General features: G+C 39.1%; 3 protein-coding genes across 9 annotated transcripts in view; 1 reads left to right on the top strand and 2 right to left on the bottom strand.

Moving 5' to 3' along the window:
- The window catches only part of eys (eyes shut), a 54,845-nt gene extending 52,164 nt beyond the window's left edge, over positions 1 to 2,681 (bottom strand). For both annotated transcript variants that reach the window (XM_017166622.3, XM_070283262.1), the window contains exon 1: positions 2,159 to 2,681. The gene's annotated coding sequence lies outside the window, so the exon portion shown is untranslated. The remainder of the gene's footprint in view (positions 1 to 2,158) is intronic.
- LOC108074540 (MKRN2 opposite strand protein) overlaps positions 1 to 6,270 on the top strand; it is a 56,641-nt gene extending 50,371 nt beyond the window's left edge. The window contains exons 1-6 of one of the 5 annotated variants that reach the window (XM_070283264.1): positions 3,618 to 3,731; positions 3,790 to 3,858; positions 3,925 to 4,199; positions 4,424 to 4,777; positions 5,266 to 5,452; positions 5,671 to 6,267. In XM_070283264.1, coding sequence (XP_070139365.1) covers positions 4,440 to 4,777; positions 5,266 to 5,452; positions 5,671 to 6,114 — 969 coding nt within the window. In that variant the 5' untranslated portion in view covers positions 3,618 to 3,731; positions 3,790 to 3,858; positions 3,925 to 4,199; positions 4,424 to 4,439 and the 3' untranslated portion in view covers positions 6,115 to 6,267. Of the gene's footprint in view, positions 1 to 3,603; positions 3,870 to 3,924; positions 4,200 to 4,423; positions 4,778 to 5,265; positions 5,453 to 5,670 lie in introns of those variants that run through there. The other 4 variants (XM_070283265.1, XM_017166631.3, XM_070283263.1 and 1 more) reach the window with 4 other exon arrangements.
- Positions 6,271 to 6,426: 156 nt separating this feature from the next.
- Positions 6,427 to 7,443, bottom strand: LOC108074545 (Golgi-associated plant pathogenesis-related protein 1). 2 transcript variants are annotated; one of them, XM_017166640.3, is made up of 4 exons: positions 7,292 to 7,443; positions 7,078 to 7,185; positions 6,902 to 7,011; positions 6,427 to 6,727 (listed from the first exon to the last, which is right to left on the bottom strand). In XM_017166640.3, exons 1-4 carry the CDS (start codon positions 7,304 to 7,306, stop codon positions 6,637 to 6,639), a joined length of 324 nt encoding a protein of 107 aa, XP_017022129.1. In that variant the 5' UTR covers positions 7,307 to 7,443; the 3' UTR covers positions 6,427 to 6,636. The 2 variants fall into 2 exon arrangements, with proteins under 2 accessions (XP_017022129.1, XP_017022128.1); XM_017166639.3 differs by having other exon boundaries at positions 6,785 to 7,011; positions 7,292 to 7,442.
- Positions 7,444 to 14,401: the final 6,958 nt, after the last annotated feature.

The following is a 14,401-nucleotide window of genomic DNA, read 5'->3' as shown; positions in this document are numbered from 1 at the left end:
TTATTGTCACCGTTTTGTTATTAATTCACCAAACACTTGTTGTAGCGGCTGCTGTTGTTGCTCTTATTGTTCCCACTGTAATTTATATCCTGCGTCACCAGCTGCGAACCAAAAAAAAAAAAAAAGGGGAAAAAAAACAAAAAACTCAAACAAAAGAAAGCATAAAAAATAAGGACGTAAAGCGTGAAGAAAAGGGGAAAGCGTTGGACAATAAAATTTTGAGCAATTTTTACTGTCAGTCGTTGCTGTTAAATTTACTTACTGGCAGCCACTCCTGGCAGCCTCGGTTCTTTCTCACTCTTAATTATTCACTGGTCTCTTGGATGCCCTTGCAAGGGGAGATGTTTGAAAAGTAATTGAGTTGGAAAAGGATATGTCATAAAAGAGTTTCTTAAATAAAGAAAAATGAAGAAAAATCAAGAAATTAATGAGTACATCCTTTGAATTTAAAATTAAAATAGTAAAATAGTTCCAGAACTTTTTCTAATAATATCAAAATTAAAATATCCATTGAATCTCCTAAGACTCTAGTTCAAATATTTATGTAAATAATATTTAAATATTAAAATAAAACAGCTTCCAGAATTTCAGTGCATTTGAAATTCTCTCTTTGGAAATATTTTATGATTTATGTCCACAATTTTTGCGCCTGCTCTGCGTGAACGAAGTTAACCAAAAAATAAAGTGTTGAGTCCTGATTTTTTCCCTTGGCTTCTGCATTTTTAAAATGCCTTATGCCCTGTAAATGCTTCATTCCTTATTTTTATGATCTTCGGAGTGTTCTTTCTGCTTTTGAGAGTGCACTAAAATTTTGTAAACTTAACTTGATTTCAGCCATTTTTTTTTCGTACTTTCTTGTTGCTGGCTTTTCTGTGTTTGCCTTGGCCAAACAATTCCTTTTGAAGGTCCTGGCCAAGTGACTGGGCAAAAAATAAGAAAGAAATCCGGAACAGGATGCAAGTTGTAATTTCATTTCTCGCAACTCTTTGAGATTTTCGCTGACTATTTTTTTTCATGTGTGTTGGGGGCGTGTTTAATTCAAGTTGGCAAACAACATGAAGATAAAGTTTATTTGGATTTGTCCCAAATTGTTGCTGCTATCGTCCTTCTACCTCTGGTTACTTTCTTTTCGTGTCTCCCAAGGCCTGTTGTCACATCCTTTATTGCATTTGTTATCCTGCTTGTTTTCCACGTTTTCTTTCTTTCGAAACAAAATTCAGTCAGAGCTTTAAACTCAAATTCAACTATTTATTTTGGGCATTTTATGTTTACTCTTGGTTATTTATCTGGCTAACTCATGACTTAAAGCAAGGGAGATTTTTGGATACAAACAAAACAAAATTAATTTTGGCAAAATGTGTTTTGTGAAGCTTTTACGAAAAGTAAATATTAAATATTTGTCTTTGCTCTCATTTACACAATGTCTAGCTGCATTATTGTCATCAAGAAAAGGCATTTATTTGAATTACTATTTTATATAAATTATTTTAACATATTAAAAAAGAAAATCTTTTGAAAATGAAAAAAGCTATGCAAACTACAAACATGAAAGCTGCTGAAAGTTCTAATAATAAAGTTTTCTTTCAAAGTTCTTTTCTCTTAAAAAAAATTTAAACTAAGTTTTTAAGTTTCTCAAAACTAAACAAAAAGTATATTGACAGAGCAGCTAAAAATGTTAAATTTTTATAAAGTTTTTCTGTCGCATATTATATTTTTCATTATATTTAACCCTTGGCGACCCATTTCAGAAAATTATCCACTTAATCTGTCACAGAAAGTTGCAAGGATAGTTTGGTTTATGTTTTTTTTATTTTTTTGGCAAGTTGGCCAAGTAAACATTTTAATTTCGCACAAGAGCCACGCCCACTAATTGGGTTAAGAGCTAGTGAGTGGCGGACGAGTGGCAGAAAAGTTGAAATAATTTATGTCCTTTGGCAATTTCTGAATAGACAAAGTTGCTCTCCGGGCTTGTTTGCGGAATGTCAACTTTCATTCGCCTGCCAAACATATCTCTGTCGGCAAAATAAAAGAGGTTTGCCAGAACAGTTAAGAAGCTTAAATGCTTTCGCCCTTTTGGCTATCAAAAATACATTTTTGGTTTTATCAGTTGGCCGAAATTTAAGGGCTCTCTGCTGTCAAAATGTTGATTGCCACATACCAAATCAGTTTATGGTCATTATCCTTGTGTTATCCCAAGTGTGAAGAGGGGTGTCCTGTTTTCGCTCCTTTATTATTATTATTTTTTTTTTGGTTTGTTGTGTTTTGTGGTTTGCTTTTGTATTCTTTGTTGTTTTTGGTCACGTCATCGATTAGCAATGTGTTGCCATGGCGTCTTCCACTTTGCAGCAGCACAACACAAACACACAGGACTTGGGGGCGAGGGCGGAAAACCACACAAACTAACACGAAAAACCTCTGAAAATTCGAAAAAGTCCTGACCGCAAGTTGTAAACAACTTCACTTGGCGACCGTTTGTTAGTGGATTTTTATTTTAGCTTGGCTTAGGGTTTTCTCTGGTTTGGTTTGTCAGGATAATGCCACGTTTTTATTCGTACTTGCACAGTTTTTATACGTTTGCTCTTTTGATTTTCTCAAACACTATATATGGTTGCACTAATGATGATGATTTACTATGCGATGGGGCCTCGGGACACTTGCCTCGAGGAACTGCGACTGAAACACGACCGTCTGCTCGCACGGCTCGCCGTCAACTGGTTCGCCTCGAGCTTCCTTCGAGCCATCGTCCCCCTTGTGGTAGCCGAGCTCCCGACGAGCCGGGGAAATTCCGCACTCGTGAATTATGCATTTTCCACCTCTGCTTTCCGGAATTTCCCTGGCTCTCTTCGTAGCGCTCTCTCTCTCTCTTAGGTGTTTTTTGGGCAATTTGTCTGACGATTTTTTGGTGAGTTTTCCTCATTTTCCTTGTGCCGGTGGTGACTTTTGCATTTTGCCGGTTTGTTTACGTTTTTGTGTGTTGGCCCGCTTTTGGCTGTCAGCCGGCTTTCTTTGCTGGCCAACATGTGACTGCTGGCGGGGGTGGCTTTTCCATGGCGCTTTTCTACGATTTTAATTGATTGAGGAGGCTCACTTGGCTGAGGGTGCGGAAATTGTGAGGGGGTGTTTATTTTTTGTTAGAACCGATTTCTTTTTGGCCAGTTGAGAAGGGTTGGTAGACGTTTTCAACGTTGTTGCTTTAATTGGCTTGAAGGGGACTAATTTTTGGGGACACGCAAACTTTTCCTGTAGTCTACAGGCGCAATTTGAGAAGGCCAAAACGAAAGTTCAATTATTTTTAAATTGATTTTGTTGTTTTGAAAAGTGAGGATTTGTATTATTTAGCAAAGCAATAAACATTGAAGGTTACAAGCCTGAAATTGTATTGATTTGTTTTTTATATAATTGTAAACAATTTTACAATATAGAAACGTGCAAAAAATTAATATAAAATTATAAATATACCATAGTTATATTTTAAACATCGATAGGACTTATTACAGTTACATTGGCGATGAGTTGTTTAAAAAATGGTTTTCTTTGAATTCAAAAATAAATACAGAACATAAGGACAAAATATATTAAGTAAGCCTTTCTCTGAATTCATAAACGAGTGAGAGGCATTTGCTTTATTTTCTAAAATAATATCTAAAATTGTAATACTTTCGACTTCTTACTTTCCTAGGCCATTTGTTACAGCTGCAACACCAGAAACCTTTTAAATATCCTTTAAAAAAGCACGCAGGCTAATAATGATGACAAATACCGCATAGAGCTGACCAGTTTTTGTTCCAGCTCCTCTAATGCCCTGTCCCAACTCCTCTTTGACCGCAGAAATGAAATGTGCCGGGCAAACCGCTTTGGGTAGCAACTTCGTCTGGGTTTCGGCTTATTTACAAGAATTTTTCGTTACCTCTCGTTTCGTTTCAGGCCTGGCCGAAAACCGCAAGCACCAAAAGACAGGAGGCCGCAGGGACGAGCACCAGAACGATGTAGATGGGATGGCGTTGAGGCGAGTGGTACTATAGACAAAGTGTATCAATTATAATACGGGCGCCAGGAGCGTGCGAGCCAAAGAGAGGGAGAGGGAAGGCAAAAGAAGTGTGAGACCAGGAGTCAGGATCTAGGAAACAGGATCCAGGAGTTGGACCCATTGCACTAGGAAAAATTCCTATTTCTGGTAATCCATTCGGTAGAATTTAAAAGTAAGTTCAAGTTATATTATATTTATTTAAATGAAAAGTCGTTAAAATAGTTTATGGAATCATTTTAAAATGAAACTAAATACTCAAATATTTTTACCCAAAATAAAAAGTAAATAAATAAATGAATAAATTACAATTCGAGGGATCTTCTCCATATTGAATTAAAATCCCAATTGATAATTGATAACAATAAATTTATAATCTTTTTTTTTCCCCCTGTATAGACAACCACACGGCGCCATGTTGGCAACGACAAGTACAGCCACAATTACCTCGGATCCGGGCATTCTCTGTTTTCATCACTGCTACGTAAAAGTTTTTTGCTTCACTTTGCCGCACATTTGTCCCCATTGCAATGAGCCACTGGACGCGGATGTGGATGTGGACGTCAATGCGGATGCGGATGATAGTGCAAGTGCGAGTGCGAGAGCGGATGCGGATCTAAAAGCGGAACTAGACAGGAGCGAACAGAAGCCACGCCTCCTGCTCCTGCCCTTCCGTCTGCCATATCCCTTTGTGCGGGCCACACAGCATCCGTGCGCCATTGTCTTGCGTCCCTCCACTGGCGATTTTCTCAAGTGAGTAGCCCCGTACAGGATCGGCCACAATGGCCAACGGCCAGGATATGCCAGGATACGTGTATTCACAGCATCTGCTGACATTCAAATCCTCGAACAAATCAAACAAATGCTTTTATTAGTTGCGGACACTGTTTGAAACAAATCTGGGAGAGTTTTGGCTTAAATTTGTACCATAAAGTTTTCAAGGAGTGAGCCTTCCTTTTTGGTTGAATAACCAGAAATAAAATTAGATTTTACACATTTCATAGACCGTGGATTTTTCCTACCTGCTATCAAAATCCAGCAATTGAAACCGACTATTCCAAGCGGCTTCACTCGATTTATTCCAGAACCAGAATCCCCAACAATATCCGATGGCCAGGCCAAAGCAAATTTCCACCAAATTTCCACCGAATAACACTTTTTTTTTTGCATTTTTGAAAGGGGGTTTGCTGGGAATATCTTCCATGGCAGGAATATATTTTTGATGCGTTGTGTTTCCGCAGCGATTACAGCAACGCCACCGATTTGCATATCGCAGTGACCACATCCGGCGGCGACATCGTGGAGTTCGATCGCATTGGTCTGCGGCGGCATCGCCGTGATGATAATCCGCCGGAGTGGCGGCAGTCCCTGCTGGTTGGGGATGTCCCAGAACCGTGGCACGACTTTTGGGACGAGGTGCTGCAGCAGGTGAGTCCCTAATGTACAGTCTACAAGACTAGGGTGATTCGATGTGTTTCGATTGGTTATTTTAATTAAAATATAAACATTGAAACAAGAAATGCAACAATTAAAGTTCAATTAAAATCTTTATTGTAATTCTATAAAGACTAGATAGAGCCACCCTACCGAAACTCTATGCAAATCCCTAAGCTTTCATACTGCACCCTTCCCTCTTGCTTTGATAGATTTGCGCCCAGACTGTTCGATGGTCCATTGCCAGTTACGCGGAGGAGACCCACAACTGTTATGCATTCGTTCTGGCCTTTCTGCAGGCTCTGGGCCATGCTCCGCTGAGTGAGGCGGCCAGGAGCAAGACCACCTTCTGTGAACAGTGCATCGTTCCGAGGACAACGACAGCGGGAAAGTATATCTCGCTATATCGCAAACTCCGTCGGAGCGGCATCTACGTCCATCGCCAGCAGCCGAGGCATCGGAATAAGCCTAAGGGCCCAGCATCCGCCGTCTTGAATCCTTCTAGTTCCTATGCCCATTCTTCAGATAGCTGCGATGGTGTCGGCAGCAGCAGAAGCGGCAATCAGAAGTTACCCGCAAAAGGATACTCAAGCGGCAGTGCCGCAGGAATCACAGGATCTCGCCCTCGTCCCACACTCTGCACCATCGAGGAGTAATTGAATCAAGTAGCCTATTTTAGGATTGGAGAGTGGGAAATGTATTCAAGATTGTCATCTATTTGTATCGTGTGTTACAATTCATAGGCACATTTATTAATCTTAAATAAAGTGTATAATAATTGTCGTATTTATTGATTTTAAATTAAACTTAGAAGGAATTATAGAAATTATACATGATAGAATATATTTTATTTTGTATTCCATGTTTTAGAGAATACCTTTTAAAAAGTGTAACTTCGATCAAAAAGGCTTCAAGTATATTTTGAAAATTTTTTTAAAAGTTCACCAATAAAAATGCAGTTTAAAATCTTTCAGATATCTCTTACATATATACATTTTCTTTTTTTATTTATTACAGTAAAGATATAGTTTGCTCTTAAAATCTTTCTTATTTCTTTGGCTTAATGTTGATACTGTTTCTTTTTAAGGAATGTAAGCAGGCATAAAAATACATAATTATTTTTCTGTCTTGGTGTTTTCTCTTTGGAATGATTTTCTTTTATAAACTAGCACTATTATTCAGCGACTTCGCGGGGCTACATTCTCGCGGAACATATTGTTGTAGTTGCCTGGCGGATTATAGTTGCACACCACAAAAATGGTACTTCCCCTGAAGAAAAGTTTACATTGAATTCTAAAATATTGTTAGGATTGCACGCTGAGTTACCTTTTGGCAAACCCGACTCCCAGCTCTATAGAGCCCTTCCACACCACCTGAGTGAAGTGCCCAGTATTGAATTGGAATGAGGGAGAGTGCCATTGGTATTCAGAGACTTCTTCGTACCAGGATCTAACTGCATCGGCGCCTCCTAGATTGCCACCGGAAGCCATGTATATATTCTCGCCATAGCCGCTATTTGGGCGATGTTGCATGCAATTTCTGGCCAGCAAATACTGAACAATAGGGTTCATATAGGTTATATATTTGTAGGTTATTGGATTATGTGGGATACTCCTTACCTTGGCCCATTCAGTGGCCAATTGATTCAGTTTGGGATTAAGCGTCAAAGGCTTGGCACCGTGCATAGCCCGATATTTATTGTGGGCATCAAGAACTTCACGCTCAAACTGAAAATTATAAAAGGGTATTTCAGTACCAACACTCACTTTTGTTAAGAACACTCTTTTCATAAATCTTTAATAATCAATTTAGGGATTTCCATTTTATCCTTACTTGTTGAACACTCATTTTGCTGTTTTCCTTAATTTCGGCTTGACACTTCGTTAAAATTCACTTAATTTTTTATCGTTTATTTAAATTTAAAAAAAAATTCTGCGCTGGCGCTGGCACTTGTCGGTGGAAACTGAAGTCGTCTGGGGCTCAGCGACTGCTTTTATGAGACCTGCCCAGATTTCCTTATCAGTTGATTTTCCGCCAAGCCAACTGGACGGAACTCGGTGAACAGTCGCAATTGTGGGGTTCCAACAAACCGACAAATGCTGACTAATCTCCGGGCGTGACGTGCCGGCAATTTGGTCTTGAAGCTATTTAAAAGAGAGCTAATGTGACGCGCATCATTGCCAAAGATAAAATAGCGTAAATATTGGTAGTGGGCTTTGGGAGTTTTAGTTAAGATTCTGCTAGTTGCTTAAGAAATCATAAAAAAAAACATAAAGCTACTTAAAAATTCCAGCTGGAAAAACCATTAATGATACTAAAGCCTTTTTAAAACTTAAAAAATGCTGTATGTGTAATTTGAAATTCTTATCGAGCCCCTGAAGAGGGCAAGTTCAAGGAAAAGAAGTTTCGATATCGTAACTATGACTCCTGTTATGCGGTTTCAAATATGATTATTATATATTTGTAATGTATTTTAATTAAATATTATTTATATATTTATGATGTAATCAGCACCTACATATTAAAAAAGACCCTGAAAAAGTATTAATAATCTTATTGTTTTGTATACTAGACAAACTTGAAACGCTCGGGGCGATTGACTCCTTATCACCCTATGTTTTTGCACATATTTTGCCAGTACATACATCATTTCCTTATGGGTGTGACTGTGTAAAATAATTAACATTTCACAGAATAAAAGTCCCCCTATATTTATAATTTTATTAAGGTATCTAATGAGCTCGCGGCCCCTTTTCCTTTCATGGCTATCCTTTATGTTGATAAGGAGAATGCGCTGATTTTTAAATAGATTTTAAATGGAATTTCCTTGATGGTTTGCTCGCAAGTCAGCTTGGTCCGGAGATTGCAACGTCCAGATTCCTGAACCCCATATCCTTGGCTCAGATCGGCTTTTGTGGCTGCCATTCTCGCGCCTGCCTCATTAATGAACGCAATATCCCAGACAGGAGGCTGCGGCAGGAAGCGGGGCGCTTGGTTATGCAAAACTGTCATGAATCGGGAAAATGTAATTACATTCTCGTTGATGATGTTGATGAGCAGCCAGGAGGTTCTGCCAGGGCTTCAGCCGCAGCCTCGACATTTCATCTTGGATAGAGCGCAATACGTGCATATAAATTGTATAATGTCCCCTCGGCCAACTTTGGCGACACGTAATTTCGAAGCAAATAAGTTTTGCCCTTCTCCCGGCCAAAGTTTCGCCACGATTCGCTGCTCTGCCGCCTGCCGCCTCCCAGTCAGGCCCACTTCCTAATGCCCTTGTTTGCCCAACTGGGGATCTGGATCAGGTGTCGTTATTGAATTCAACAGTTGAGGCGAGCTTCGGCGTAGTTCCCCAAGGGAAGTGACACGGATGCGAACGGGGATAGGTACAAAACAGAGGCTGACTTGGCGGCATCATTGAGTAAACTGCTTAAAATGATATTGAACGGGTTAATAAGATTCAAAATATTATACATAAACCAATAGTAGGCTTAAATAAACGTTTTTATTAAAATACATCTTGTTAAATCAAATATATTTAAAAATAAATATACATACATTTCGAGGAAACTTTTACTTTATTGTTTAATTTTGTTTAAAAATGTTTGTGAATTTATTAAGCCATAAGCGGCTTCCTTTCATTCATTAGTTCAAATCAAGTTACGAAAATGAACTTGCATTCCTGCACGTTCTTCGACTTTTTTGTTGACAAACCTCGCCGACAGATAATAGCTCCAATTGAATGCCATATCCATATCCATATTCTTCCATCTGCCCTGAGTCACGATTGTAAACCAAAGTAGGGCAGTGCTTTCTGCGATATTTACCGACCTTCTCTCAAGGTATTAAGCCATGATGGCAGTGGGTGGGTGTGACTGGGAGGTATTTCTGTTTGTACTTTTTTGCACAACAATTGCCATGAGTCAAAATTAATGGTGAAATCGGTGCCTGGAACTTTACTATTATACTACCTTACTCTCAAGGCAATTATATCATGATCGCAGTACAGTACAGTAGATATTGCTTATAGGAAGAGAAAAGGGAAGTACATTTTTATTAGCAATTAAAAATAAGTAAGATATTAGGTACGATTGATTTTCAATTCGATCAAACTGCATACGAACTTCGGCTTACCGAAACTAGCTCTCTTTCTTATATCCTTTTCATGGTAATAGTAATAATCTGTGTTAGAAGTTTCTTATGAAGAGACAAGTTATTCTGCTTTCTTAACTTTATAATTTAAATTATTAAAATTAATTTTATAAATGTATACCATATAGAAATATGTCAATTTGTGGTTCTGCTAAGATAAATAAATATATCACTTGTTAGCACACTATATTATTAGTAATAAATTGTCATATTTATAAGCAATATCTACTGCATTCCTGCTTGTTCTTTTTTCCAAAGCAGTTTTCCCCCGTGAGTCAAGCCCCTGAAGAATTGATTTTCCCAACTGGCGCCACCGCAGGGCTTAGCTTGTCTGGGTTATGGTTGTTATCTAATTAAAATGTAAAAATAGACGTTCAGCATAAATGCGTAACATGTAAAACGTGCATGAGGAAAAATCAAATCGAAAGCGACTCAGAAACGAACCTTGAGCGGCATTTAAAACGATTCTTTCAACGCTGCCCTTTTCACCATTTTCTTTTTTTTTTTTGCGAATTTTCTGCCTTTCGCTTGGCATTTTGCAATTTGGCGAACTTTGTACCCAAGAGTTTGACCAAGTGCCGAGCTGCAAACAGTTTAGACCCGGCGTCATGGTAATGATGTAGATGCCTTTCTATGGCTGCACCGAGCCAATCTGCTTTCTATTTCCCCGCCCTCTCGATTTTCCCGCTCCATTTGACACGTTTTCAACGCCGAGGAAAGCAAGACGGGGAGAGGGGAAGAGGAAAGCATTGAAAATCTCAACTAATGTCAAATGCTTTGTTGTCGAAAATCCAGCAGAGAGAAGGGAATAAGCTTCCCTCGGTTGACACTTTTAATTTAGTGCTGGGTTATTTATCAATCGCATGTATTAATAACAACCAATGCATCAGTGGCTTAAGATAAATGCATTTCCTTTGTGATTTATGCTCTGTAACTGGCCAAGCTGTGTTTCAGGGGAATACCCTTTCAGCATCCCTTGCGGATTATCAATGGTAAGAGCAAACACCCTACCGGACTTACTTTGTGCAAAGCCAAAAGCCTCTTCGAGTTCCCACTCGTTGTCGAGTGGCGTTCAAATATTTACAAAATGTCAACGCTTGGACTCGATTTGCTTTGATTTTGATAAGACCAACAAAGCGTAACGTAAACGAACAGATAACAACTGATTTCATTCACAAGTACAAATAGTGGAGCGAAAATGGCAGGGGAAATCCAATAAATCGTTAGTCACGCCTCCCATGGAGGTTTATGATAACAATTTGTAGTAACTGCTATCAAAATGTGCCATAATTATGTTTAAGATAAAGATACCCTATCTTACAAAGTCAACAGATTCAGATATTTGTCACAAATCTTATCAAGTTGATTAAATAATAGCATCTAAGAATAAGTTGTTAAGTCTAGGAAAAGTTTTCTTCAGTCTGTCAGCAACATGTCACTATTGCTTGTCATTCTTTTGGAAGAGCTTAGTTTGGCAGACAAGTTTTGATGCAATAATTCGTTATACACAATTTAGGGAATTTTTTTATGCATATAATATGAAAGTTATACAAATTCGATATTTATTATTTTACTTCAAAGTAAGCCATAAATCAATGTGCCCCAAAGAAAAGCGGAAATCATCTAGTGGAAATTCAGCCACACTTGAGTTTCCCTAGCTGTTGACTTAGCACTTGCTATCTCTTTTTATTTAAATAGTCCTCTCTCTTTCATACTCACTCACTTATTTCCAAGGCAGCGTCCAAAGGAGGCGCATAAAAAATGTATTCACACAAATTTCTTGTGTCAACTGAAAGTTTTCAGCGAATTAGCAATTTGTGCAGCGGTCGCAGTGGAAATTTTATACCAAATTGCAAATTCGTGTTTACTTTGTTTCAGTAAATTTTCCACCTCGTTTTTTTCGTAGCTTTTCTTTTACCTTGCTTGCTCTCTTTACGCCGTGTTGACTTAATGGATATGTAAATAAAAAGTGAAGTTGATGCAGATGAAGCTGGGGGTCTGCTTTTGACCGATAAGTTTTATGCGAATTATGTTTGTATATAGTTTCGGAGGGGAAATAAAATTGCAGTCCGATTGCTGGATTAATTGTCAGCTCGTCAATCTTCATTTGTTGTTGGTTGTGTGAAAATCGGTTGGATTGTCGTGAATATTAAGTGGGAAATTTATAAAAGCACATAACTGCAAACGGTGTGCGTCATTTAATTCACATGACTGCTGGCAATGACAGCTGTTTGCGTTTTGTGATTTCATACTGATGGCTTTATTGAGGAATATCACGCATACGCAGAGTGGCATTTTAAAGGTGACTTTAACTATAAAAAATATCTTGTTTTAAGCAAGTAATTAAATCTGAAGCTGAGCTGGTAGAAGAAGTAGCTTTCTTTTCCCCTTAAACTTCAGAGAAAAGCCTAAAAGTTGGCTCTGTAAAATGTTTACCTTTAAAAAATGAACTACACATTTGTTGCTGACTTTAGTCTGCTAAATCCTTCCGATTATATGTTCTAGGAGTAGGAAATGCTCTCTACATTGTCGAACAAACCAATATTGCATTCCCATTCTTGTAAGCTGCGATATTAAGTGTACATTGGACGTATCATCGGCCACAAATTGCAGCTGCTGCTATTTAATGCCACAACTTTTGGTACGCAACCCCAGGCCGGATACTCTCGCTCTCGCTCTTGGCAAACACATGTCGGTGTCCTGTCCAAGCGAGTCCTGGATGGAGTGCTGTTCAAGCATGTTGCAATAAAACTAAATCGAATTCAAACACAAAGTTCATTTACAGTTCATCAAGCCGGGCTGGCTGAATTTCGAAATACCGACGGGGGCAAAGAGGCAAACAAGATGTGGCTTCCTGAATACTTGCTGCCATGTTGTTCGTCCTGTGAAACTTCTAAACTTGGCTCTTATGCTACATTAAATGTGCTTGAGCCCTCGGTACTTGAAAAGTTTCTGCTGCTGCTCTCGTAGGCGTTTATATGTTAAATTGATTTGCCAATTTAAGTTCAGGTGGGAGCCCCAAAGTCGAAATAGTTTATTTTGGTTTATGGTCGAGCGAAAGAATTTGCCATTAGCATGATAATGGTCTATTGATACACATTTATGTTGCACAAAATTGAAAGCATCTGCGGTTTAGCATTGTCGACGCCAATTTTCGGTTATGTGGGCGGCACACACAAAACTTTTCAGTGCAAAATTCAACCGAAAATACCGCGGAAAATTGCCATTGATTTCGATTAATTTCCAATGGCTTTTCTGGTCGCTTTTGCGTTTGCCCCGGAGCCTCGCTAATTGCGCGTGTAAAACGTATTTATTTTGGGCAATATATACATTTTTTTTGTTCTTGTTTGCGGTGGCCCCGACGGTCAACTCCGGTGTTATGCATTAAATAAATTTGCTGATAATTTGATTTTCCACAAAAACAGTTTGGCACGTGTTTAGCATACTTCTGCGGGCGTGTTGAGTGAGAGGAGACTGGGTGCAGCTAAAAGTGCGGAATTGGCAGTAAACCCCTTTCGGACCGCTGCTCTTGGCCATATTGCCATTATGCGATTTATTCAAGTTCAGTCGAAAGGTCACTTTACTTGACTTATTTTCGCTTGAATGGCGATTGAAAATCGTTTTAAGTGCAGCCCCAAATGCGAAGGAATTTCTGCTAAAAGGCGTTGGAGCGTAAAATGCCGCTCAAGCTGAGTAACAGGATTGTGCTGACAGCAGAGGAAATGCTAAATTACAGATGGGGAATGGTTGAAATACTACAGAAATAAAGCAATTTGGCAAGGGCTTGGATTTATTAAAATAAGTAAATTACACAGCAAGAAAGAAAGGTTGAATCCTAGTACCTAAATACCCTGCAGTTTAATATATATTTACACAAATTTTGACTTTGGTTTTGTCGTGCTAATTTCCTGTTTCCAGAATTAACTTGACATTTCCAGTTACGCAAAAGATTTGCATATCTTTCTAGCCGCAGCATGTGTGTAATGCAGTCGGGGATCCATTTGGGCAAATCCTTTTGCCATTACTCGCTTCCACTGTGTCCTTACCACTCCATATCCTGTAGCCTCCCAGCCCCAGTCTGGAGGCAGTGATGTATCCACTTCATATCGTCTATAGGTTTTGACAGCTGCTCGAGTTGCCGCTCCTGCGGTTGCCAAGTTTTGGCTTTTGACTCCAGCAGACATTTGCCTGGCAAATTACCAGAAACCAGAGACACTAGACTCGGCAGGATGGGGTTTAGGGCTGTGTCTTGTGGGCAAATAGGTAATTTTCATCACTTAATTGACATCTGAGCTGCGTGGAGCCCGGTCTGGTATGGTGATTATTTGTTGAATTTAACCAAAGAACAAACGTTAACTGAAATGAGTCATCAAAGATGAAATCCAAGTAATTTTCAGCAGTATGAAAAAGCTGGGCCCAATACAAATTTACTAGAAAATTCAGAAAATTGGAAAAGTACTATGTGTATACCAGACTTTCAATTGTGTCGTGGGCATCTGCCAATTGGAATCAGACAAACCAGTTTTCGGTTTGGTCTCTGAAACAGAAAAAGTGAAACCTCTTTTGGCCATTGACGCAAAATGTCACTTGTCGTTGTCAGGCCGAATCCTCATCCCAATCCCCATCCCCATCTCCTTTCAGCCCAGGCTCATCCTCATCCTTTTGGCTTCTTGTCCCATCAGTAGTGCGTCATAAGCGGGTTATGGCATTTTCATTTCGAGTCCGGAAAACGAGCTGAAAATGGGACATGATGCCAGTTAGAGTTGCACAATTTTTGGCCTGTAACTGTAG

Source organism: Drosophila kikkawai, chromosome 2L (genome assembly GCF_030179895.1).
Source record: "Drosophila kikkawai strain 14028-0561.14 chromosome 2L, DkikHiC1v2, whole genome shotgun sequence".
Lineage (NCBI taxonomy): Eukaryota > Metazoa > Arthropoda > Insecta > Diptera > Drosophilidae > Drosophila > Drosophila kikkawai.
Note: the sequence above shows the minus strand (reverse complement) of the source record. Positions and strands in the feature narration are given on the sequence as shown.